At 38.8% G+C, this 26,646-nt stretch overlaps 1 protein-coding gene across 3 annotated transcripts in view; it reads right to left on the minus strand.

The window, feature by feature from the left end:
• Positions 1–4,418: 4,418 nt before the first annotated feature.
• Positions 4,419–26,646, minus strand: part of RELN (reelin) — a 497,367-nt gene continuing 475,139 nt past the window's right edge. The window contains exons 58-65 of one of the 3 annotated variants that reach the window (XM_032304614.1): positions 22,861–22,934; positions 21,879–22,040; positions 21,021–21,178; positions 17,905–18,124; positions 15,932–16,129; positions 15,204–15,302; positions 10,791–10,796; positions 4,419–5,537 (exon numbers count right to left, since the gene is read on the minus strand). In XM_032304614.1, coding sequence (XP_032160505.1) covers positions 5,441–5,537; positions 10,791–10,796; positions 15,204–15,302; positions 15,932–16,129; positions 17,905–18,124; positions 21,021–21,178; positions 21,879–22,040; positions 22,861–22,934 — 1,014 coding nt within the window. In that variant the 3' untranslated portion in view covers positions 4,419–5,440. Of the gene's footprint in view, positions 5,538–10,790; positions 10,797–13,147; positions 14,595–15,203; positions 15,303–15,931; positions 16,130–17,904; positions 18,125–21,020; positions 21,179–21,878; positions 22,041–22,860; positions 22,935–26,646 lie in introns of those variants that run through there. The other 2 variants (XM_032304615.1, XM_032304616.1) reach the window with 2 other exon arrangements.

The following is a 26,646-nucleotide window of genomic DNA, read 5'->3' on the forward strand; positions in this document are numbered from 1 at the left end:
AGTTCCTCTTTCCAGCACCACTACGATCTGGATTCTGATTTTGTCTCCCTGGGTAGGTACGACATCATTGTTGTTTTAAATGTTTCTGTGGTTATAAGCGAGGTTGAACATTTTAATCTTTTGTCATTTCAGTTTTTCCTTCAGTGAATTTTCATTCCTACTCTTTGTGATTTAAAAAAAATTATGTTATTAACTTTTTTTTTTTAAGTTTATTATTTTTTAAAGGAATTTCTACACCCAGTATGGGGCTCGAACTCACAGCCCCGGGATCCAGAGTCACGTCCTCCACCAACTGAGCTAGTCAGGCATCCCCATCCCCCCAAATTATGTCATTACCTTCTATTATCTAGTTGCATGAGTTTGTATTTTCTAGAGCCCAGTCCTTTATTAATAGCATATTGTGGCTTTATCTTCTCCCCTTCAGTGGCTGATTTTTAAACTTTGTGGTCTCTCCTGTTATGCAAAAGTTGACAAATAAATCCAGTCGAACTACAGACCAATAACCCTGTAATCTTTTCTTACGGTTTGTCAGTTTTATGTCATGTTTAAGAAATCCTTTCTTCCCATGATCCTGCAATGTATTTCCTTCTAAAAGTTGTGAAGTTCTATTTCTGCCATTTATGTCTTTAATTTCCCTGGGGTTTTTGTGTAATGATGTATCTAGGGATCTATTTTTTTTTTTTTTTTCCACTTGAGTAACGAAATGTCTTTGTCCACTTGTTGGCTAGTCCATCCTTTCTCCACTTCTGACAAACAAAACTACTATGAGTGAAAAGGGTTGATAGGGAGTTATTTGTATCAGCAAGGAGATCTGCTGGCTCATGACAGAGTTCCTCAAATTTCAGTTCATAAGTCTTTTTTTTTGTTTTTTTTTAAGAGAGCAATCTTTCAGCATTTTCTCTGGATGATAGAAGCCCAATTACAGGATTCTAGGAGTTGAAAGATGAAAGGGTGCTGTGGTGAGGGACCGAGGCTTTTGCCCTTCAACTGGTAGGCTTTTGCTTAATACCTTAAGAAAAAGTACTAGACATATCGATCTGCCTGAAATCTCTGGATCTTCTTCAACCTCTCTGATTCAAGTTCTCCAAAAAATAAACCTCCTGTCCCTTGCCAAGATAGAAAGGATAGTTTCCTGTTGGTGTTGGGAAGAAAGAGATCTGTTCCTTATTCAGAATTTTAACCAACAACCTTATTTTCATCCTCTTGCTTGCAGAGGCAGTTTTCTCTCCAGTTCCAGAATCTTCTGTGTTCTATGATGCAAATAAATCCCTTCTCTGTAGACAGTTGGGTTTTAGCTTTTTACAATATGATTAGTTACTACTCATCCATTCCCTTTTCATTTTTCAAAATTTTGTTGGTATCTTTTATCTGTTTGTCTCCATCCTATATTTTCTTTGTCCTTTTATGGTTTTATATAATTTAAAATGTTCTAATCCTTGTTTTATTCGGGTATTGGGTTTTAGTCTATTTCCTGTTTTTTTTTAATTTTTTTCTACTTGGTTACATTTAGAAATGGTTATTTTTATATATGGATCTTGTATCCAGAGTTTCTTGAACTCTTAATTTTTGTGCTTTTCCCTTTCGAGTTCCTTGGGCTTTCTATGAAGATGAGCTTATAACTGCATCTAGGGAGAGCTTTATCTCTTTTCCAAATCTAATACCTGTTATATCTTCTTCTTGTTTTATTGCATTGGCTACAGCTTCCAATATTAGGTAAGCACTACTCTAGCCTTGTCTTTCATATGCAAAGATTTCCCGTATTCAGGCTTCCCTTCTTATTCCCACTTCCAGATAGAGCAGATTATTCTCTTTTCTGTGCCCATGAGATCTAGAATACGCTCCTATTGCACTATCTTTTTCATTGTATTGTATTTGTTGGTATTTCTGAGTTCCAATTAGACTACAAACTGAGGGAAGAAACATTCATTGTAATATCCCCCCAAATATATCTTAGTATGGTAGTACATATTTAATAGAAGCTTACCAAAAGAATGTTTATTGCTACATGAGGCACTGCCACAGTTACAAGTTTGTGTGATTATTGGTGAATATCTTCCTTCTCCAATAAACTGTGAACTTCCTTAGGGAAGACTGTGTCTCCCATTGTTTGCCAGTGCATCCCTGGTGCCTTGCCCAGTGTGTGGCACATGGTATCCCTTAATGTAATATGAACACATAAACAAAAAGACTGAAGTGGGCTCTTCTATGAAGAATCAAAATAAAAGTTACATTCTGTCACACTTAAGCATTTAAAAAGGTCCTGTCCTTCAAGGGGTGTATCTCCTCTCAACAGATTATCAATTCACTCACTGTAGGTGTATTTAGGCTCAGCGTTAGTGGTGTCAAAAATATTGTGAAAATTTGCCATTGCTGAAACCTCTGGATTTAACATTTTCCCCCATAAGTGTTGTTTTATTTATTTTAATTCTGGGATAATTTATTAACTATTTGGAAAAAAATTAGTTAGGGTCATTCCTCACAACAGATAACAAAGTAAATTCCAGAATAAATTGTTGGAATATAAATAAACTAAAGCAAATTATAGAATAATATTTATATAATGTGAGATGTAAGCCTTTTAAGCACATGCAAAAAACCCCAACACCCATCATAAATAAATGCACATGAATACACTAAATATCTAGATGTCATATGCCCAATAAACCTATATGAAAAACAAATTTTACTTGAAATGCATCCTGAATACCCATCTCAGTAAATAGTATACATCTTTGTATAAAAATTAGATAGGAAAAAAGAATATTATTAAGTGTTAAAAGTGGCAATTGCCAAGTATGGCAATGTTAAAAAGATAAAGGTACAGAAAGTCAATACAAAATGCTGTCAAAAAACTTCAATTGACAAACATTAAAATGAATGGGCACATATTTTAGTGATCCCCTATATATTGTTTTAACCTTGAGGCGTAAGGACAAGAGTGACAACCTCAATTTGGAGAATTTCCCAAGTAACATATATATGCTCCTTCTTAGATAAAGGGTAAAATATATGTGATATTGGTTATATTTAAGATCAGATATTGAGTATAATTTACATTAAAATGTACAGTGAAGAAGAGATAACTGTGTAGAAATCATGGAAACCTGGCCATGCAAATATTTTTTAATCTCTGCTATTACTAAACCTTGTTTCCTTTATTTATTTAGAAAGGTAAGTCTGTTCAACCAACAATACTTGAAGCCCTACTTAATGTTTCAAATTAAATAAGCCAATTACATATAAGTCCCCACTTACACTATTAAAACTTTGAGGAGATGGACTGGTAGGGAGGTCAGCCCTTTTCTGATGGTGAGAAGACAGGTGGAAGGGAGCACTATAAAATACCTTGCCCTAGTACCCGGGAGGTCTATGGCACACATACAAGACTTGGGAAAAATTCAACCCCTTCTACCAATGAGAAAATGAACCAAATATGCCATCAAATGGTGAATGAGCAGCAAACAATTTGTGAAACAAGAAACAAGAATCAACAACTAATATACAATAGTTATAAACATTCTTGGGCCAAATACCGCATTTAATTATAAAAAAATATCATATGTTAAATTAGGCAGAGAAAAGAAGGTCTTGTATCTCCAAAGCAATGATTCACAATGGATTTGACACCAGGCTCAAAATATAGTTTAGCTAGACTTCTCAGAGGGATCATCCTTCATCATTTCCCTGTTCAATGAGAAATACTACTGCCATCTATTACACTATTATGCAGATACTTTTTTTTTTAAGATTTTATTTATTTATCAGAGAGAGATAAGGGGAGAGAGCGAGCACAGGCAGACGGAATGGCAGGCAGAGGCAGAGGGAGAAGCAGGCTTCCTGCTGAGCAAGGAGCCTGATGTGGGACTCGATCCCAGGACGCTGGGATCATGACCTGAGCCAAAGGCAGCTGCTTAACCAACTGAGCCACCCAGGCGTCCCATCCAGATACTTTTTTGATCCCTTGAGAAATCAATACATTCCACACTACCCACATACTTTTTATTGTGTAGACTTTAGAAGCAGGAAAAATGCCTCAATTACCATTTTTATTGTCAACACATAACACAGTGCCTGTCACATAGCAAGCAATCAACAAACATTTGCTGAATCAATGCGCGAGTGCTTATTATGAGTCAGGCATTATGTTAGCAGCTAACAAAATTCTCTGAAATTCAGTAATTTTCAGAATTCTCTGTTGGCTGTTCTTGGTGTAATGAGAATGATTAATAGGAAAAGCTGAATAAGAGAAACACAGCTCATTTGAAAGCATAGCTTCCTAATAGTTACTAACAATGATGAAACAGAACCCCAGAAAATATATGAGATACTACTGTTCCTTCCAAAACTGATCCGGCTTACAAATCCTACACAAAATTTAATTAAATAAAAAAAATGAATAAAGACAAATGAGCCTCAGGTGAATTATGGACATAATTTTTATTTAAGCATGGGCTTTTTAGCTTGGCTCACCCTACAGGACAACCTTTCAGTTAGGTTAATAGAGAGTTCAGGGCTTACAGGGCCATTATAATGTTGCTGGTGTTGGTACAGCTTCATCAGAAGGTATGCATATGACCCGCAGGAAAAACAATCCACGAAGAGAACACAATGAAAACATCCACTGTTTTACAAATCACTCTGTTACCACAGACACGAAATGGCAGTTACTGTTAGTAAATCAGCCACAGAACACTTTAAAAGAACCTTTAGACAAGGAGCTGGGAACTTTGTGGGAAATAGGGTTTTCATCCACAATTTTTAAGTAGAAAATATTTCAAGGTCAAGCATTTTTCTTATCCACAAAACAACGCTAAACCAACATACATTTTAAGGAGTAGATTAAAGGAGATACAATATCTTTACAACTATCTTCTTGAGTAGGTATTTCAACGAATTTTCTGCAGAATATAAGTAGCTGGAAATTCAGCAGCAAAATATTGCAACGTAACAAGTAAATACAGTGTCAATGTGTTATACTGTAGAAGAGAATACATAAAGGAACAAACGATGATAATTTAATCATAGAAAACATGATAAAGAGTTGAAATACAGTCCACTTAAATAGCTTTGTGACCAAGAATGTTAGATTCTGTACTAAACGCCATTTTAAACATAAAAATCTCTTAAATTTTTGTGCTTAAACTTTTTTTTTTTCTGTTAAACTATCTCTTATTTTTAATACTGCCACTGTAACTGATATTACAACAGATCACAATTTTCACGGACACAGCAACATGAAGACATTTACTTATGAGAAAATAAGTCACTTGTCATTAGTTCACAGTGTGGGAAAGTGGTGTACACTCGGTCATGAGAAGGGCTTTCAGTTAGTCACCAAGTCCTTCACAAGAATTTTCCTGATATCAGATGCGGTGCGCGATTTAAAAGAACAGGAAGCAACACATCACATGTCGGAAGGAAAAATAAATGTTTTGATTCTTCATGGGTATCGTCTAAGTGACCTTCGTCTTCTGTTGTAGAAGTGCCTGAGCCCATGTTGTCGTGAAAAATTCATCATGTAATTTTGTTTGCGAGTGCTGTTCAAATCGGAAAGGACAGAGGCAGGGAGGCAAAGGAGAAAGAGCATGTAAGTCCCACCATGGAAAGCACAATCTAGGCTATGTTCTAAGTTACCCTGCTATTTGTCTGAAAATTTTCATTGTTAATAGGTCATGCTGGTAGTGCTAGCCCAGGACAGGATAATTAAAGGTTGACACCTGCCTTTGGCTTTGAAGAAATCCCCTTCTTTTCATTAGTGAGCTCCAAATCCGGGGGGGGGGGGGGAAGGGAAGGTAATTTATCTTGATTCACAGTGAAAGTGGATTGAAATTGTTTTGGCTTTTTGAATTTTATTCGTGAACTTTTTCTGAACACTTGGAGGGATTTCATTTGAGAGGAAGTGGGTGCTGTACCCATCACCTTATTTAGACACATCTTTAACAGGTAGGAAACAAAACTTTAGCAAACTTTCTCATTCGAAGCTTAAAAAGCAAAAACCAAGTTGTTAGCTGAATCAGCTTGACCTTCCTATTTCATCAGACTCAGGTGCAAAATAAAGTAAGTTTTTCTCACGGCCGTCCACAAACAGTAAGCCTTTGGGGTCTAGAAACATAGTCTTATGAAAAAGACACTCCATTAGAAAAAAGATCATAATATACTAAGAAAGCGTATAGACTGTATAATTGTGCATGTGTGTATATATTTCCTCCACATACATACATATGTACATACTGTACGTGAAGCTGATAAAGATACTGAAAATGGATTTTCAGAGTCTGTCAGAAACTGCACAATATTGGTAGAGAAAGCTATTAAAAGTTTTGGTATGGAAAATATACTTCACAAAGGATCATATCGACATCACTGAAAAGAATCTCACTCCTTTCACACACTGGCTTGAGTGACAACATATGTCTATGTGGCATTAGAATGTGGTTTTGAAATGTGAACCTATCAATATTTTTCAAATTCACTGAGTCTCTTCAGTGCTGTCTGGACACAGAGTTTTTTCCTTCTTAATTTCATGGAAACATAAAATGCTTCTGGAGTGGGATGATGTCATGTGCTGTGATTTCACTGTGAAGGTCAATATGACATGAACTTGAGTCAGGATAAAGAGGAGGCAATGGGTGATTTTTGTACTGAGCAGCATACTCTGGGTTATTAATGATCAATATATTAGGCAAGGTGTCAAATGTTTTACCTAGTATATTATACTAGGTATTATATTTAAACATATTATACTAACATTTGTAATACACAAAAACCTTTAAAATTAGGGTTTTATAGTTTGAGCATTAGAAAATTTATAATGAAATGTCTCCAAGGAAAATGACATAAAAAATGACATGATTCACATAAAGTGAATGTCATCAGATAAGCTTAATCAAAAAGCAATAGCATCTCTACTGAAAACCTGATAAAAAGACAGACTCACAGTGATATATTTTATAAAATAAAATGAAGTGCTAATAACATTCTACTCTAGTTTTCTATTTTATCAAACAGGACACCTGAGTGGCTCAGTTAGTTAAGCATCTGCCTTAGGCTCAGGTCATGATCCCAGGGTCGAGGGATGGAGCCCTGCATCTGGCTCCCTGCTCAGTGGGGAGCCTGCTTCTCCCTCCCTCAGTCTTCCCCCTACCCCAGGCTTGTGCTCTCTCTCTCTCTTTCTCTCTCTTGCTGTCTCTCTCAAACAAGTAAGTAAAATCTTTTAAAAAGATGCTGGGAACTGGGGCACCCGGATGGCTCAGTCATTAGGCGTCTGCCTTCTGTTCAGGGCATGATCCCAGAAGCCTGAGATCGAGGCCCGCATGGGGCTCCCTGCTCTGCAGGAAACCTGTTTCTCCCTCTGCCCCTCCCCCTGCTTGTGTTCCCTCTCTCGCTATGTCTCTGTCAAATTAAATAAATAAAATCTTTAAAAAAATGTTGCTGGGAACTATCGAATGGCAGCTAGAAGATTTATCTTCATTTGTTTTACTCCCCATCCTTTCTTCCCTGATACGACAGTGTTACATGTATCAAAAAAGTCACTGGTTTTAATCTCATAGTTGAAGATGAAATGAATTTATCCACTATTTACCATCAGCTGTAAGTACTAATTGCTGCCTAGGTACAAAAGAAGAGCAGTGACCTTTTAGTCTTGAACTAATTAGTCGTGAAGGAATCAAGGGTTAGGAGAAAGAATCCTGCTACCTCTTTCATCACAAAATGCTGGGACTGGCACTAGCCATCTTCCTCCCAGCATGGTAGGTCACTTTGTAGCCCTTTCCTGCGTTATTATAGTGGTCCCCTAAACCAGCCACCTCATTTTCTCTCCTTATGGACAAAAACACTGCTGCAAAGAAACCATGAGATCCTGAGAATGTATCACCGAACACACAATGGTATGCACGTGTGTGCATGTCTTCCCACATCCATAGGGCGCATTTGGCACACCAGTCTCAGTGAACATTCCCTCAAATGCTGGCTTTACCTTGGTAACAAGCCACTCACAGTCCTTTTGTCCATGGACCCACATCTAAGCCAACGTAGCCAGATACTTCAAGTTCTCTAGGATTTCATCTTATTCTGTTTGTCAAGTCCTTTCTTCTACTACATTCCCATGCAGACCCCTTATTCAAACTCATCCGGAACCTTTTCCATCTGTCTCACTGGTCAACCCCTTACATCACTTCTTAAATTTCTACATTTTTTCCCCAAGTATCACCTTTTAAGTATTACTCGCTGAAGGGATTTCCCCCCAACTTTCAACCCTCATAGTGCTCATCTTCTGCTTTGGCTGGAAATCAACTGTGTTCCTTTGGGGGAGTGGCCTGTCCCCCACTCCCCCCACCCCCACACCATAGAACTGAGCCTCCTGCCTCACCCGTGGGTGGTCAAGGCATGTCTGTTGAACTTTTGGTGACTTACTGATTGGACTCCTGTTGTAAATCATTACTCTTTAACTATAAAGAATAATTGCAAAGTTAAAGCAATGAAAATTATTCTGTTGAAAACACGTTTAAATATATAAGGTACTCAGAGAATTTAAAATGGTTAAAGTAGTTTACATAGAAAAAACTCGTAACACTCAAGATATTTAGTTATCCCAATGCAACCTAAATTGACATGAAAGTGACCTCAGTACATGGGAACAAAGGAACATTCAATTAACAAAAAGTGATATGTGTGTTTAATGGCTTTAAATCAACTTCTCTAATAGAACGATTGACTCATTATTCTCCATCATTATATATAAGAAAATAAATATTAATGGGTTACAGATCTTTAATACCTTGACAGTCCAGCATGGAAGCTTATGTCTCATTTAGGAGGCATTTTGATTCACTGGATACCTTTTAATTTTGAATACATTTAAATATCAGCAATGTATCTTTGGATCCCTGTGAATGCTGATGCACACATGTGTTTTGCTATAGATGTCTCATGTTTCTCTAGTCACATTAAAAATGGCCACATTTTCAAAGCACTTTTGAAACTAACTAGTACTTTCATATGTAAAATATAAGTATATCTGGAGTCTGTTAGGTCAGACTCTAAAGAAGCAAGTTTCTCCAGTTCAAAACGTTTTTAAAATCAAGCACTGTGGGAAATTATACCGAACTGCTGTCTGCCTCTTAGGCCATTTAATAAACTAATGTGGTCATTAAACAGGAATTGTGGCTTCTACAATGTCTAACTTACAGGACTGGGCAATCTTAAACAAGCTGAAATAGCTCATGTTTACTTATGTATTTATTATTTTTTTTGTGGAGCCTGTTTTTGTCCCTGATACAATGTAGATATATAGTTACAGAAAACCTTATAACCAAACTAGTAACAGGTGTGATGGAATTAAGATTTGTTTTTCCAGTGCAGTTACAGGAGAAAGTAATTTTTTATTGTAAGGCCACTGCAGGTAGGTAATGTTTATCCCAAGGTATATCCACTACACTCCTTGACCTGTCAACTTGCTCTGGCTGTGCATAGAACTCAGTCCATTTTAAAATTCTCCTATTGTTAGTCCTTGAAAGAAGGGAGAATGAACACCAGTGGCATCTTGGAAATGCTAACTTAAATGTCCATTATCGCTGAGTGAGTTTAGGAACTTAGATGATATGGAAATATAAGATACTTCTTCTTTTCTGCATGGGAAATGCGGATATTCCAAGAATTTTCAAGAATGTGCTCTTTTGAACTGTTGCTCACTAAAACCACTATCTTGGTCATTAATTATTATGAAAAAATCCAGTTGATTTTGAATGGGTTCTAATGGAAATGGGAAAGATAGAGACTTGGTGGAAGTAATTTGAGCTCATAGAAGTGTAGGTATTTTTACTGATATGTAATTAATTTACTTATTACCAAAACATATGATGTAATAAATAACACCTCAGATGAATGCAGAAGTAAGAACTCAGGGGACTGTCATATCTTCCAAAGAAATATTGGTGAGGGTCAGATGAGGAGCTGCCGTTCAAACTAATCAATGAAACTCCCCTGCACAGAGGATGCTCAATACTTCATTTTCAAGACCATGCATTTTCAGGAAGTCTTCAGAAATAAGTGTAGGCTCATGTTATCTCACAAATGTTGAAGATTTCATGTTTATTTTCTCTGCTCAGGGGGGAAAGAGAATATCTGGTAACGTGTACTCAGGGAGTTGTAAGGACTAAATGGAAACTTTTAGCATAAAATGCGGGTGATTAATAAATGAAAATCATTTTAACTTCTTTCCTAAGTCTAAAAGTATTTCCATTAGAGGACAAATGCAACTATATATTAAGGAGGGCAAATCTTACCTAAGGATAGGATCTAGAACTCACAAATATTTTAAAGTCCACTACTTTCTGCCAATTCACTTATTTAGAATAGAATTAAAAAGTCAAGTGACCCTCGTGCATCTCCAGCACAAAAGATCTTTTGAAAGACATTACATTTAATCAGAGCCCCTAGGTCTTTGGCACAGATTTCTAGTTTTAATTTCCTTTCACAACAAGCTTATAAACTATGAGCACTTCAAAAGCACCGAATACAGTCAAATTTGTCACCCAATGAAGCAAGGCTGATTAGCGCTCTGTCTACGTTGTTGTGTCCAGTATTTGCACGTACATTGGAGAATCGCCACAAGGTTGCTGAACCCTGAGTTAACTTGATATAGGTTTCAAATGTCCCAGTGTATCTCAGTATCATATATAACTTTGTTTTCACACTATATCTTTTTAATTGCAAAGGTCTTCGACAACACTTCTGGTAACACTGATGAAACTATTAGTCTATGGTTACCCAGAATTAGTAAGAGGACTTACCTTACTCTAGTGGAAAACCAATGACAGCAAATAATGAAATATAACACAAGTTAAAAAATGCCTTTCAATGCATGCAGCACTGTGATTAGTCATAAAAGTCTGATCAGGTTTAGATGCAATATAGGATTTTTCATCTCTTTTGAAAATAAAAATTAAAGAAGTTAATTCTTATTCTTTGATACCTAATATATACATATATTTAACTTTTTAATGTAATGCAACATGCAATATTTGCTCATAACCATATGTCAAGGTACATGTAGCTTAGTACTACATTTGGCATAAATGTTGCATATAAAGCATAAATATGAAAGTAGCAGTTAATTACTGACATTAATTTTACTATCTGTTTTTTTCAATTATTCACATTTTAGAAAATCCTTATTTCTGAATATATTAAGGAATGGGCTTTAAAAAAATGCAGAAGTCCTCTATGTCAGATAACACAGTCAAATTAATAAAGGATAAATATGCTTTGCAACAAATGTACTCTGCTCATTTCTAGAAATCATTTGTGCCAAAAATGACAGTATTTTGATAATGAATAGCATGAGGGGATGGTCATGATGGTACTCATATTATTAAAATCTGATAGATGCGTTTAAGACCATAGTTAGCAACATACTGGTTTTCATTCCCAGTAAATGTGGTAAAAATTCAATTCTTAGTAAATCAATTCACAAAGGCTCTTTACTGAGTAATTTGCTTTCAAGGTACACATGCAAAAATTGGCCCACTTCATTATACAAATGACAGGTTGTGACTTAAACACGTACACAAAAAAAATGTGATGTGTGAATGAAATGCATAGTTGGGTGAGGGAGATTCTTAGGATAGAAGAATGAGTGCCCAACTGAAAAGATTAGAACCCCAAATTTTCTTTTATCCTAAGAAGAACCCCACCAGCATGGATCTTGTGAGGGGTCTGCCCAAGTGTGTTCACAAACATTTACTGAAAAATGTTCTATACTAGCAAGTGAATTCAGAGAAATTAGGTTTCTGACATGATTGTCAGTGACTGTATTAGACTACATTGTTCAGAGTTTACAGAATAAGGTTTTTTGGTAAGCTAGTGAGGCTGGAAGAAACTCATCTGTCAATTCAATCCACCTGTTTTATGCCAGAATAGTGGGGCCCAGTCGTCACAAAGTGCTTTTCGTGGGCAGGTTTTATTGAAAAACATCACGAAAATGAAAAGATTTCACTCTCAAACAAGCATAAAGCATAAACTAACTTTGCTTGTTAAATGCTAAATGGTGCTTTTTATCTTCATGGTGTGGGGCCTGTCACTCCGTACATCCATATTTATGAAATACAAATCCTTGCATATGGAGTATGTTAGAATTAAACCGTTAGATTACACATTTATTATGTATGTTGTCAATTTCGGATGCATTCCTAAACCTCAAAATATATTCAAAAGTGCTGAATTTGTTCTCATCAAACTCTTTTCTCTTCTTTGTTAATATGGGCAGTAGTGAGGTTAAACTCAAGATACCATGCGTGACCACAATTTTTCTTTCTAGGGATTTTTAGCATGTGTCCTTAGTGCACATGCACAGAAGCAAAACTATGGTACTAAAACTAGATTAAGGCCAGTCTGCACTCAGAAAAGAAAATATGTTCTAAAAATGTAATGGTTTTCCAACCATTAGTTGCAAAAACATATTAGCAGCCCTCTTTGTGGTAATCTGTTAGGGGAGGGCTTGTATCTCTTTTGATTTGTATCCCAGTCTCCTCTCCCGTCCACACTTGAGGAGTTAGCCATTCTAGTTTATGTAACTAAATGTTATCATATAAAAGCATAGTGAATTTGAGGATATTTTGAATTATTAGGGATATATGGGCATATTCTATTTCTAAATATACATCCACTGTAGCAAAATTATAATTGGTAATATTTGTGAATCATCAAATGAACCTTGGATAGTTTCTTTGTGCCTCATTTGGTTGAAAGACACTCTGGAAAATTATTGTGTTTTACTTTTCTGAATTTTCTGGACCTTTCTTTTTTATTTTAAGCTCATCAAGTGAATAACTTGAAGCAATTATTCTATAGAGCTTCAACAGCATATTAATTAGTAAATGCCTTAAAAGTTTTGACTCTTCTGAAAAGAAGTACTTTGAAAGGGTACAGTGGTATATGGAGAAATGTTAAATCCTAAGACAAGAGCAAAATATCACAAAGATAGTTCTGAAAATATAATTTTTCTGTATTGGTATTTCTCTCCCCCCCCAAAAAAGAAAGAAAACCAAGTGACTCCTTTAATTCTAACAAGTTAAAATTACATGTGTATTATATAAAAATAAAATTATATGGTGATATGTGTGAAGCTATAATTTTTATATTATTCACTGAAAGTATTCATGTGTGGCGATGCTCTTTCCTCACTCAAAATGTTTCAGTGTCCTGAAAGTCTGAGAGAATCGGGCAGAGTAAGAGCAGAAAGGTGCCTGGTAAGTGATAGATTCTTGAAAGTACTAAAAGTCTGGAGATGGATTGAAAGTGAAGTCTTTACAAATACAGATTATTTCTCCAGAAAAATACGGGAAACAATAGGTATGATTGATAGGATAGATTCCACAGAACCTGAACTTGATTCTTCCAGTAATGTCATGATGCTGGCGGCTGCTTCTAAAAATTAATACCAACACCAGGTATTCTTGAACAGGGAACAAAGAACAGAGTTCTGCTTCAAAGCTGCAAAGGGGTTGTTTCATACCAGGGCAAGATATTTGCACAGCTGAGCCCACTTGCTCTTTAACTCTGTCTAAGGAAGGGTATGACGGTGATGATAAGCCTCTGAAATCTGAAACTGACAACTGAAATTGCTTGGCTGGGTGGCAGAAGAACTATCTACTCGCACCCATTCTATGCCTACCCCAGGGTGTATTAGCTGCCTTCTCTTGAGGACTGTCAGGTTTTGAAGTTTCCATAGGAGTTGGTAATGCTTTGTCAGGCACAGGAAGCCCCATTAATGTAAACTAACTTGGCAAGAGACTTGAAAGACAGAAAGTGTTTATTGACTCTAACTCCAATTCTCAACCAGTTTATTAGAATCACCCGAGGTGCTTTTATAAAAAGACTGATGCTCAGGTCCCACTGTGGATCAGTTTAAATCATCTTCAGGGATATTTCCTCCCCCAGGCTCCCAAGTGATTCTGGTGTTGGATCAGACTGAGAAGTGCTGCTCTGAAGGGCGAGTAGTTAGGGCAGAAAGGCTCTGGGGATGGTTTTTCGGTCTATTTGGACACATTTCTGGCCTTATCATATGTAGATATGTATTCATTTTAGAGCCCAGGTATTCTCCTGGAAGCATGTATTCTGAGGAAGTCAGTGTCTCAGTAAAACTCAGCCTCATAAAGATCCAAATGAGTGTGGACTTTTATTTTAAACTTCAACTTTGTCTTGTGGAGGCAGAGCCCAGCAAGTTGTCCAAAGCAGCAGAGCGCACAGTGGGGGCTTGTGTGGGGACCAAGTTGTTCTTGGATTTGGGGGTTGATATGGATGCCATGCAAGCAGGTGCCTCAGTGAAAACTAAGACAAGGGCTAACTCAAGACTGGAAAATTCAGCTCATGGCTATGATTGAAAGAAAACAAATCTGGTAGTTTGCCTACCAATCGATCATTTAAGTTTGCTTTCAAAATGACTGAAATCAGCCAAAGGACTGATTTCATTTTCGGTTTGGTAAACAGAATGAACATTTGAACCTATCTACCGAGAAGATTCGCCTCTCCTTGCCAACCACTTGGAGCCATCAGTCCGAACCCGTCGAGACATAAGCATTCCAGTTCTACAGGAACTAGATTGTTAGAGAAAAAGCAAGTCATCTCTCTGCAGAACAGTCAACCCGGCTAGGTGAGAGTGGTGCCAACTTTATCGTACAGGAGAAACCACAGGGGAACACCTTTCACATGCTCGGTGCGGGGGTTGGTCAGGGGGACTCTGAAACCACAAATTCCTTGCTCTGGTGGCGACTGTGGCATTTCACAGAAGAATGCCTTGGGCATCTGTGGCTCAGGCAGGTGTTTGTAACTGGGCGCCTTAGCTAGAAATAGACCCCTTCTCTGTTCAGGATATCATGCCATTTTATAAGGCAACCCAGATGTGACAAGGACATTGTTTCCCATTTATCTCAGGACTTTTGTGTCACCCAATTTCACTAATGTGGTCGAATCTGCAGATACGTCTTTTGCTTATTGAAGTTTTCTAAGGCATATTAAATTATTTTGGGACTTTCCTACTTCAGGTTGACTCGAGCTACAAATAGCAGTTGTGGAAAGGGAGAAGACCAAAGTCTCCTGGGGGCTTCTTATCAGGAACGGTTGTTACTGAATTAAGAAGCATGCCATAGCAAAAGAATATCAAACCTTCCCGAAATGGACAAGGGAGCTATCTATCAGATACTCACAGGACAACCTCCACATGGTCCAAAGCCCATTGATCATGACCTGTTCCGTTGTGGCGAGGTTGCCACCAGCGCAATAAAACTCCTTTCATCCGTGCCTCCCTGGGTCACAGAAGGACAAAGAGGTTAGCTGCTAGAAGACAAACTTCTGGTATGCCATTTCCAGACCTCGAAGGTAATAGGCCCGTCTAACTCAACATGACTGAGCGTATGAATTCGGATTCACTTAGTTCACGGTACCCTTTTGAGCAGCGTTAAATTTCATTGGTGACTCAGGGATCTGGAATCTGTTTCCCTCTCCCTCCCCGCTTCCCCTCACTCCAGGAGCAGCTGGAAGAGCATCGAATTTGGTCCATGTCCGGGCCATGCCTTCTGCATGAGAGGTGCTGAGCTAGAACTGGGGGTGCGGTGCTCAACCAAAGGGACCCCACTGCCTAGCCTCAGAAAACCTGCAGAAGAGTGCACCAGAAAATTAAAAACGTTCTTCTCTAAAAGACTAGAAATCCCCCTCAGAGAAAGGGAAATCAGCAAAAAGCGCCCCTGCATTTTCTTGTTAGGTTCTCTTCCCTCTTGAGCCCGCACCCCCACCCCGCGCCTCACAGGGAGCAGCGACACAACTCTGGGGATCTGGGTTCGTCAGGGTTCTGCCGCCACCTGCTTGGGTGGGGTCGGCACAGTAACCTCAAGCTCCGAGCTCCATCTCATGGATTTCTGGTGATCGGGCCACTTACAGGGGCACGTTGTAGGACACCCTCTGCGCCTGCGTGAAGTCCTTGGGCTGGTGCTGCGCGATGACGTGCCACGTGATGCCGTTGTTGACGCTGTACTGTAGCAGCACCGCCTTGTCCACGGCGTGCGGGCCGCTCACGTCGCTGTTGCAGCTGTCTGTCTGGGACGTGCTCCCAATTTGCAGAACAAACATGATTTTGCTGCAAATACAGGGAAATGCATGTCAGACAGTAGTAGATGAGTTCTAGTTTTTTTTTTTTTTTTTTTAAACCTTTCCTGATCCTAAAATCCATCACTTCTGAGCTGAGAGAGTAGAAATGGAAGCATCCCGTTTTAGAACTAAGGCATGTAAATAAACTAATGTATTTATATTAATCTTTACCTCCTACCTATGAGAAATAATCTCAGAAGGTGGGCTTTCTACAACAAGAGAACAATTTTGACTTCTATTCTCTGGAAGGTAAAATGGGCCAAATAGGCATGAGGAGATAGGACCAGGAATAAAACCACAATATTTATGCTACATTTTTTTTTTTTTTTTAACCAAACAGCTCCAAGCTGAACAGCATCTGCACAAGGATAAATCATTAGGTTATTTTAGGAGAGGCTGTCTGGAGATCAGAAAGGAGGGAAAGCTGAGTTGGATATGCAGGCTCTGGACCATACCTGCGATTCTGTTTGAAGTGTCTTTTTGCTCTTTACGGGCATTCTTGCCCTTAGAAGACACAGTTTTTAAACACAGGAAATCTATTCTAATAAGAGTCCTAGTGATTAATAGAGTGGTGCCATGTACAGGAGCTAGTGACACAAGGCAGCAAACTTAACACTTGTAAATTCATAAAAACAAACTTGCTTGCACAACACGGTGTGCAATTATTTGTTAAGCAGCTACTTGTCGCTGTATATGGGGTCAAGGGAAACATCAGGCTGTCCGCAGATTAAGTCCATCTTTCTGGCGGGAAAACATGGGATGGGTTGACTGTAACTTCTGGCACCTCTGTGGTTACCACAAAGGACTTAATTGTATTTTCATTGTTTATCACACCAAAAGACCCTAAACTTGCCTTTCTGCTTCTGAAAATACATCACGAATGTTTTCCAAAGTCAAAAGCCTTGAGTAAATTAAGTGTACATTTTTATTAACCAAGCATCTGATTCTCAATGTCCTTGTAGCTCTGGAACACCTTGCAGTAGTCAGGGAATACTCTAGCCAGCACTTTGCAGTCTTCATGGACCCTTGGAATCTTTTTTCTGAATTATACAGACAGAAAGTCACGTTTGTGTGGATAAGGTAGCAGAGCTGGGAAGGAGCAGGTGGGGAAGGGAATCCAACCTTCCTGGGGTCCTTTTGTCTCTGTCACTTCCCAAGTCGATTTGCACAGTCCCCATCCACTCTGCTCTCCATTAATAAGCAGTTCTGAGAACATTTTGAAAGTTCCCATCTATCCTCCATTTCTGTTTATTGTAACCATGTATGCTAAATATAGTTATATGTTTGCCTGATTATAAATCTACTCCATAGATACATTTTTATTTACATACTTATAATTAGTCAACATGAAATTATCTATAGAGTGATCTACAGCCCATTTAACATTTTTTTGTTTTTTTTTTTTTTAACTTTACTGAGATCTGATTGACATAAAACATTGTATAGGCTTAAGGTATACAGCACATTGATTTGATCCACATCAGTTTTTATTTTTGGCCACTTCTCCTGGCTTATGCCTCTGTCACCACCACTCAGCCAGAATACGTGAAGAAAAACAAGGTAGTTCTACAATAAATTGAAGCAAAGCATAACTCTGAGTGGGGAAAACATTGCTTTCTCCTACCAAATTCAAGTGACATTTAGGTCTCCACTGCTTTGTGACACCCATGCTGTGAAGTTCATGGTTATATTTGACAGACAGCAGAAAGTGACCAGTCTTGTGGCCAGTTCTGGGTCAGAACTACAACACAGGAGTTTGGTTACCTTGCTCGGGTGAGATCCAGAGGCTTGGTGGCTGCCTGTCGTATCTGACAGCCATTAAAATAGAGTGAGTCTCCATGGGCGTAGGGTGCCAGCTGCCCACAGCCACTTCCTATCACCCCACCTTGGATGGTCTCCCAGTTTGCTTCAGTGACTCTTGCTGACTCGAAATTATCTTTGATATAGCTGGGAAGATCATGACTGAAAACAGAGCAATCATCACCTAGAGGGAAGGGAATAATTGCAAAAGTTAGCTAAAAGAAGCGGCATCATTAAAGACGATTTTAGGCTTAATCCATTATTGTTACTATAAGAGCAACAACATACTAGGCAGACAGACTCCCAGAAATAAATGTTTTCTTTGTATTGGAGCAATTATTGGCTTATGTTCTTTTTTAAAATTTATTTTTATTTGTTATTTATTTTTAAAGACTTTATTTATTTGACACAGAGAGATCACAAGTAGGCAGAGAGGCAGGCAGAGAGAAAGAAGAGGGGGAAACAGGCTCCCTGCTCAGCAGAGAGCCCAACGCAGGACTCAATCCCAGGACCCCGAGATCACGACCTGAGCCGAAGGCAGGCTTAACCCACTGAGCCACCCAGGCACCCCTGGCTTATGTTCTTGAAAAAAATCCCACTTTCTCTGAGTGAATGTGTGCTACACTGTGTAGGGGCTAATGTACTTACTGCTCACATGAATCGACTATGTAAATACCCAGCATCGGGCCTACAAGTTTACCAATGATGGGTCTTGCAGGAGAGCTCTCACCCTGGCATGAGAAGCCAACCTAATTTCTTTCTCCCCAGCATGCCTTTGCAGCAGGAAATAGGATAAGTCATGTTCTTGTTCTTCCAGCTCTATACTTGAGTCTTGAGAGCAGAGTCTGCATTTTATTCCTTGTTGGGTTCTAGCACCTAACACAATACTTAGCACATGTAAGATATGCAATAACAAGATGATATAAATAAATGAGTGGTGAATAGGCTGGAAGGATGAGAGCACTGAGCTGAAATATTGGCATTTAAGAGAGAACATTAGCAAATGTGTATGTGTTTGCATTCGCCCTTGATTTGAACAGCACAACTTCCCTAAACATCTATAATAGTTCTATATCAAAAGGTCATGTCTCTAGCTCTGTGGGATCAGGGGAGAGGGCAAATTCCAGACATCTGGGACTCCTTGTGAGACATATGATTTGTTCATGTGCCTAAAGTTCAAGGTGTCCAGCTAATACATGGACAGATACAGGTGGTCTCAGTGGTAATGAGACCAGAGGAAAGAGATCATGGCTAAGTAATTTCTGACATGAGAGATGTGCAGTCGTGTACATTAATCATACTCATTTCATTTGGAGGCCAGGAAATAGCATCAACAAACAAATCTAACTATATTCTACTCTAGAAGTCAAATCTGTGGATTTTTCCATTGTAAAAACTTACTATTAGGGAAGTTGTATAATTTTGCTCCTCTTTGGATTAATCTCCCAGTTATGGGAGACAGCAAGGTTGACTGGAAAGAACAACTGAGTAATGGTCATCTTTCTGACACTGACTAGCTGTGTCATCTTGGGCAAGTCACTTAAGTTCCCTGAGTCTCAGTTTCTTTACCCATGAAGTGGGAATAATTATATTAACCACAGCTAACTTATGGGGATATCATAAGTCGTAAATGGCTGCTGAATAAATAGGGGGACACTGTGTAAGTAGTAAAGTACAAGGCAATGTAAGAATTCATTCAAAAAGGATTCACTGAGCATTGCTATATGCCAAGTATTAGGCACTGAGGATATTATGGTGATTCTGTAGACTCTGTAACAACAGAAACCTGTTGGAAACCCTGCATCAGAGGAAAGCAGACTGCAGGCCTTCTCTCAGGCCAAGGAAACAGTTTCCTATGATGTTAGGGGTTGAGTAGATAATCAGTCCCAAATCATATACTTGGCTTCTAGAAGCCCAAGCAGTAAAAAGGTGTTTTTTTCTTCTTCTTTTTTTTTTTTTTGGGTGTGTGTGTATGTGTGTTTGTGTGTGTGTGTGAGAGAGAGAGAGAAAGAGAGAAAGAGAGAAAGCAACCTAGAAAACAGAATATATTGAATCATCAGCTACATCTTGGGAGGATGGGGCAGCTGCTACTGGAGAGACTGAGAAAGAAGGAATACTGGCAAAGTATCCAGGGATGGGCAGCCAGGACAGGAAGGAAAGAGGCCCAGAAGTGAAAATAAAGTGTTGGGGGTAGTGGTTGAGGCAGGGAGTTATATAGAGAATGGGGAATGTGAAGTGCTATAGATTTTATATTATTTTTAAAAGATTTTATATTATTTTTAAAAGATATTATTTATTTATTTATTTACTTAGAGAGTGCATGAGCAGGGGGAGGGGCAGAGAGAGAGGGAGAGAGGATCTTAAATGGGCTCTACGTGCAGCGTGGAGCCTGACATGGGGCTCCATCTCACGACCCTGAATCATGACCTGAGCCGAAATCAAGAGTCGACCACCTAACTGACTGAGCCACCCAGGCAGTTGCTCAGAATTCTGCATTTAAAAAATACTTTAAGGATGGGAAGCCTGGGTGGCTCAGTTGGTTAAGCAGCTGCCTTCGGCTCAGGTCATGATCCCAGCGTCCTGGGATCGAGTCCCACGTCGGGCTCCTTGCTCGGCAGGGAGCCTGCTTCTCCCTCTGCCTCTGCCTGCCATTCTGTCTGCCTGTGTTCTCCACCCCCCCATAAATAAATAAAATCTTAAAAAAAAAATACTTTAAGGAACACGGCAGAAAATTATCCTTGACACTTCATTCCAAAGATAAAGAATGCTGTGATCAAAGGGTGTGTCATCCACCCCAAATCCCTCAGGGCTGGAGTTTTTCTTTCTTTGTGGCCTTTTGCTTTTTTAAATTTTTTTAAAAAAGATTTTATTTATTTATTTGATAGAGAGAGCACAAGCAGGTGGAGTGGCAGGCTCTCTGCTGAGCAGGGAGCCCGATGCTGGACTAGATCCCAGGACCCTGGGACCATGATCTGAGCTCCCCCAGGTGCCCCGCCCCTCCTGATGGTCTTTGTATATGTGTTGATGTGAGGAGAGCCTCATGGTCTTTTGTATTGAAAGTGACAGCCTGGGATTCAGACCTTGGAAACTTTCATCACAGATGCAGACGGCGCCCGTGGTGCAGTATCCGTGCCCACTGCAGAGCCTGGGGCAAGCCTCTCCGATGTACACGTGGTCGATCGCCCAACTTTGCTTCTCTGTTTCTTCCCCCTTCTGGATCCAGCGGAACTGTGTTGCACTAGAAGTCCAGAGAGAGCAGGAGGGTTCAATAGCCTGTTATTTCCTGTGGCTTTGTCCCTCCTCCAGCCCTGGGAATGGGGACTATTTCTGAGAAAAGGATGCCCCCAGGCTTCTCCTTGAAGCACCCTCAGACTCTGGGGATATCTCCCAAAATGCCATTCTGGAAGCTTGTACCTTCCCTGAGGGTTTGATGTGAATTTCCTATTCTATTCCATAATCAATTTGTGTCCCTTTTTCTTATTGAGGTATATCATTTTCCAAATTTTTGAGTAAAGTGAATGCTGCTCTAGGAAGATCGCACTCTATCATGTTTAGCCTGTGGCTTCGTGTAATCAAACCAGCCCTGCATACCCCAGAGGGTATCTGTATATGGGATGAGGAGTGCAGCCTTTGGGAATCACAGAACACTCGAGCAGATACGGTGCTAACTCCAGGTCTTTGAGTGTCTGTGATTTGGGGCCCGTGATTGAGCTTGGCTTGTGCTGTGGTATTTTATCCAAAGCAAATCTGAGATCTGTAGCATTTACAGACAAGATCCTATGTCTTCCTATTTCTTCTTGGGACATGCCATTGCCATATGGGGACATGGGTTGGTGAAAGGAGGGAGAGGGTACCGCAGCTGTGATGGAAGGTCACTGCAGCAGCTCTGTAGAGACTGCCAGATAATCCCACCAAGTTTACCTTCATATGCAATTTACCTGGAGGAGACATGGTCAGGCAGCTGAATGGTGATTCTTTTCCAGCTCGAGCTGTTGACAGAATTGTAGATGGTGGCTTCGTGGAACTGGAAGGGGGAGCAGCCGATGCTGTTTGAAGAGGAAGGAAGGCACTGGGTCTGAACGAGCTGCCAGGAATCCGACCTGTGGAAACCACAGAAGTTATGGTAGACGATTCTCAAGAGGAAATAGATGACTTGACTAATGTCAAAGTAACCCTTTGGAGTTGGGTTAAATTGAGGTATTTTTATGTAAGTTTTCTATTTCCTGTATATATTTATAAACACAATGAAAAGTAAAACTGAAAATAATTTCAAACAAGATATAACTCTTTACAAGCACAGGAATATATTCACAGATAATAGAATAAAATAATAGCATGCCTGCTACTGCATTCTAATGGCTTCCTCCCACTGGTATTATTACCAGAAATATACCTGCAGTTGTTTGACAAAACTCTCTGTTTACCCAAACTTAACTCTCCATAATTCATTTTCAAAAGTGGTGGCGGGAGACAGGACTCTCAACATCCCAATAAAGTAACTGCACTGGGTCAGACTTTTACTAGGCTTCAAGACATGTGACTCTGGCTGCAGCATATTTAGATCTTGTATTGATTTTAATTCTCATTAAGGTTGGTTGAAAATGAGCAACATGAATAAAAGAGAAATCCACTTTGAGGACAAACGTAGTCTCTTACTTAGTTTAAAAGACAAAAAAAATTTGTTGGCTTGCAGCCAGTCTAGTAGGAAAATGAGTTTTCTGAGTTTGAAGGAAATTTCTGAAAATAAGACATTCATGTAAGTTTTATATAAGGGAAATGAATACATGTGAAATAAACATAAACTGTACTTTTAATATAAAAGGTTGCTCCCTTGGAGTTGCTTTAAAAATAGACATCCATCTGAAGTTGTATTCAAGTTTGGAAGAACATAAAAATTTATTCCAAAATGATTTCACAAACCTTGCATCCTTAGTGTACTCCAACATTACGGAATGAAGGTCACCACAGGAAGTAGCTTCGCAACCTACCACAATCTAAAACAAACATAAATGAAAAGTGTGTACAGGGAAGATTAAATACCTGTCACTAATTAATTAAATCCCTCTCTCTAAATTATGCCTCTAATGGGAAATCAACAAATATTCAGAGCAGCTTTTACAGAGCAACCTGCCAGAATACCAATATTACTTTTTTTTTTTTTGAGTTCCGTTAAAAATATGCAACTTTGTGTGAAGATGAGAATCAAGGTTTAAAAAAAGCACTAATTCTCGGGGCACCTGGGTGGCTCAGTCATTAAGCATCTGCTTTCAGCTCAGGTCATGATCCCAGGGTTCTGGGATTGAGTCCCTCATCAGGCTCCCTGCTCAGCAGGGAAGACTGCTTCTCCCTCTCCCACTCCCCCTGCTTGTGTTCCCTCTCTCACTGTGTCTCTCTCTGTCAAATAAATAAATCTTTTTTTAAAAAAAGTATTTATTCTAATCAAGAGCTGGTTGTTTTAAATGATGAAATTGATAAGCCTTTAGTTAGACTCCTCAAGAAAAAGAGAGAGAATGCAAATAAATAAAATCAGAAATCAAAGAGGAGAAATAACAACTGACATCACAGAAATACCAGGGTTATAAAAGAATACTATGAAAAATTATATTCTGACAAATCGGACAACATGGAAGAAATGGATAAATTCCTAAAAATATATACTCTTCCAAAAACGAATCAGGAAGAAAGAGAAAATGTCAACAGACTGATTATAAGTAACAAAACTGAGGCAATAATGAAAAACTCTTCCAACAAACAAAAGCCCTCTCAGATGGCTTCATAGATGAATTCTACCAAATACTCAAAGAAGACTTAATATCTGTTCTTCTCAAACTATTCCAAAAAATAAAAGAGGAAGGAAAATTTCCAAATTTATTCTACGAGGCCAGCGTTAACATGATACCCAAACCAGACAGAGACACTACAGAAAAAGAAAACTACAAGCCAATATTCTTTAAAAAAAAAAAAATTATTTATTTATGAGAGAGAAAGAGCACAAGCACATGTGAGTGGGGGGAGGGGCAGAGGGAGTGAATCCTCAAGCGGACTCCCTGCTAAACACAGAGCCCAATGTGGGGCTCAATCCCACCACCTCTAAGATCACGACCTGAGCCAAAACCAAGATTGGAAACTTACCTGACTGAGATACCAAGCATCCCAGCCAGTAAACTCTTTTTTTTTTTTTTTTTTTTAAAGATTTTGTTTAACAGAGAGAGAGAGAGAGATCACAAGTAGGCAGGGAGGCAGGCAGAGAGAGAGGGGGAAGCATGCTCTCTGCTAAGCAGAGACCCCGATGTGGGGCTCGATCCCTGGACCCTGAGACCATGACCCAAGCTGAAGGCAAAGGCTTAACCCACTGAGCCACCCAGGAGCCCCCTCTTTTTTTTTTTTTTTTTAAGGGTTTTATTTTTAAGTAATTTCTATAGCCAGCGTGGGCTTGAACTTAAAACTGAGATTAAAAGTTGAATGCTGGGGCTCCTGGGTGGCTCAGTAGTTAAGTCTCCGCCTTCAGCTCAGGTCATGATCTCAGGGTCCTGGGAACAAGCTCCACATCAGGCTCTCTGCTCAGCGGGGAGCCTGCTTCTCTCTGTCTCTCTGCCTGCCTCTCTGCCTACTTGTGATCCCTGTCAAATAAATAAATAAAATCTTAAAAAAAAAAAAAGTCACATGCTCCACCAACTGAGCCAGCAATGATGAATGTAAATGCAGAAATCCTCAACAAAAATTAGCAAATTGAATTAAACAATACACTAAAAGAATCATTCACTATAATTAAGTGGAATTTATTCCAGAAATGCAGGCATAATTTAATATTTGCAGATCAATGTGATATGTAACTTTAACAAGAGAAACCATAAAAACTATAGGATCATCTCAATAGGTGCAGAAAAAGCACTGAACAAAATTCAACATCCGTTCATGATAAAAACTCCCAACAAGGTGGGTTTAGAGGGAACATGCTTCAACTTAACAAGGCTATATATGAAAAATCCACAGCTAACATCATACTTAGTTGCGGAAAACCTGAGAGCTTTTTGTCTAAGATCAGGAACAAGATAAGCATTTCCTCTCTCACTGCTTTTATTCAACATAGTATTGGAAATTCTAGCTGCAGCAATCAGACAAGAAAAAGAAATAAAAGGTATCCAAATTGGAAAGGAAAAGTGAACCTGTCACCATTTGCAGATGACATGATACTATCTATAGAAAACCCTAAAGACTCCACCAAAAAACTGTTAGAACTGAAAAATGAATCAGTAAAGTTGCTGGGTACAATATTAATATACAGAAATATGTTGTATTTCTATATGATAATAACAAAGTAGGATAAAGAGAAATGAAGAAAACAATCCCATTTATAATTACACAAAAAAAAGTACCTAGAAGGAATTTAATCAAGGAGGTGAAATACTTATACTTTGAAAACTATAAGATGTTGATGAAAGAAATTGAAGATGATGAAAACAAATGAGAAAACATACCATGCTCATGGATTAGAAGAATTAATATTGTTAAAATGTCCATACTACCCAAAGGCATCTACAGATTCAATAGACTCTCTATCAAAATACCAAATGCATTTTTTTCAGAAATAGAACAAATAATCCTAAAATTTGTATGGAACCACAAGATGCCCCAAATAGCAAAAGCACTCCCGAGAAAGCACAAAGCTGGAGGCATCACAATCCCAGATTGTAAGATAGACCACAAAGCTGAAGTAATCAGAACAGTATGGTACTGGCACAAAAGCAGACACACAGAACAATGAAACAGTATAAAGAGTCAAGAAATAAACCCACTTTATGATCAATTATACTATGACAAAGGAGGCAAGAATACCAAATGGGAAAACGATAGTTTCTTCAACAAACGTTGTTGTGAAAACTGGACAGCAACATGTGAAAGAATGAAACTGGACCACTCTCTGAACCATATACAAAAATACATTCAAAATGGATTTAAGACCTAAATGTGAGGGGCGCCTGGGTGGCTCAGTGGGTTAAAGCCTCTGCCTTCAGCTCGGGTCATGATCTCAGGGTCCTGGGCTCAAGCCCGAACTCAGCGGGGAGCCTACTTCCCTTCCTCTCCCTCTCTGCCTACCTCTCTGCCTACTTGTGATCTCTGTCTGTCAAATAAATAAGTAACATCTTAAAAAAAAAAAAAAAAGACCTAAATGTGAGACTAAACTCCTAAGAGAAAACATAGGCAATAATCTCTTGGACATCAGCCAGGGGGAAGAGAAAAAAAGCAAAACCAACTAACTAACTAACTTATTCAGACTACACCAAAATAAAAAGCTTTTGCACAATGAAGGAAACCATCAGCAAAACAAAAAGGCAGCCTACTGAATGGGAGAAGATACTTGCAAATGATATATCTGGTAAGGGATTAATACTGAAGATATACAAAGAACTTACACAACTCAAGACAAACAAACAGAAATCTGTCTAAAAAATGGGCAGAGGACCTGAATATGTTTCCCAAGAGGACATACAGATGGCCAACAGACACATGAAATGATGCTCAACCTCACTAATTATTGGGGGAATGCAGATCAAACCATAATGAGATATCACCACGCACAAATTAGAATGGGTAGTATCAAAAGATAAGAAATAATATGTATTGGTAAGGATGTGGATGAAAGGGGACCCTTGGGCACAATTGGTGGGAATCTATACTGGGTACAGCCACTATGGAAAATAGTAT

Source organism: Mustela erminea, chromosome 11 (genome assembly GCF_009829155.1).
Source record: "Mustela erminea isolate mMusErm1 chromosome 11, mMusErm1.Pri, whole genome shotgun sequence".
NCBI lineage: Eukaryota > Metazoa > Chordata > Mammalia > Carnivora > Mustelidae > Mustela > Mustela erminea.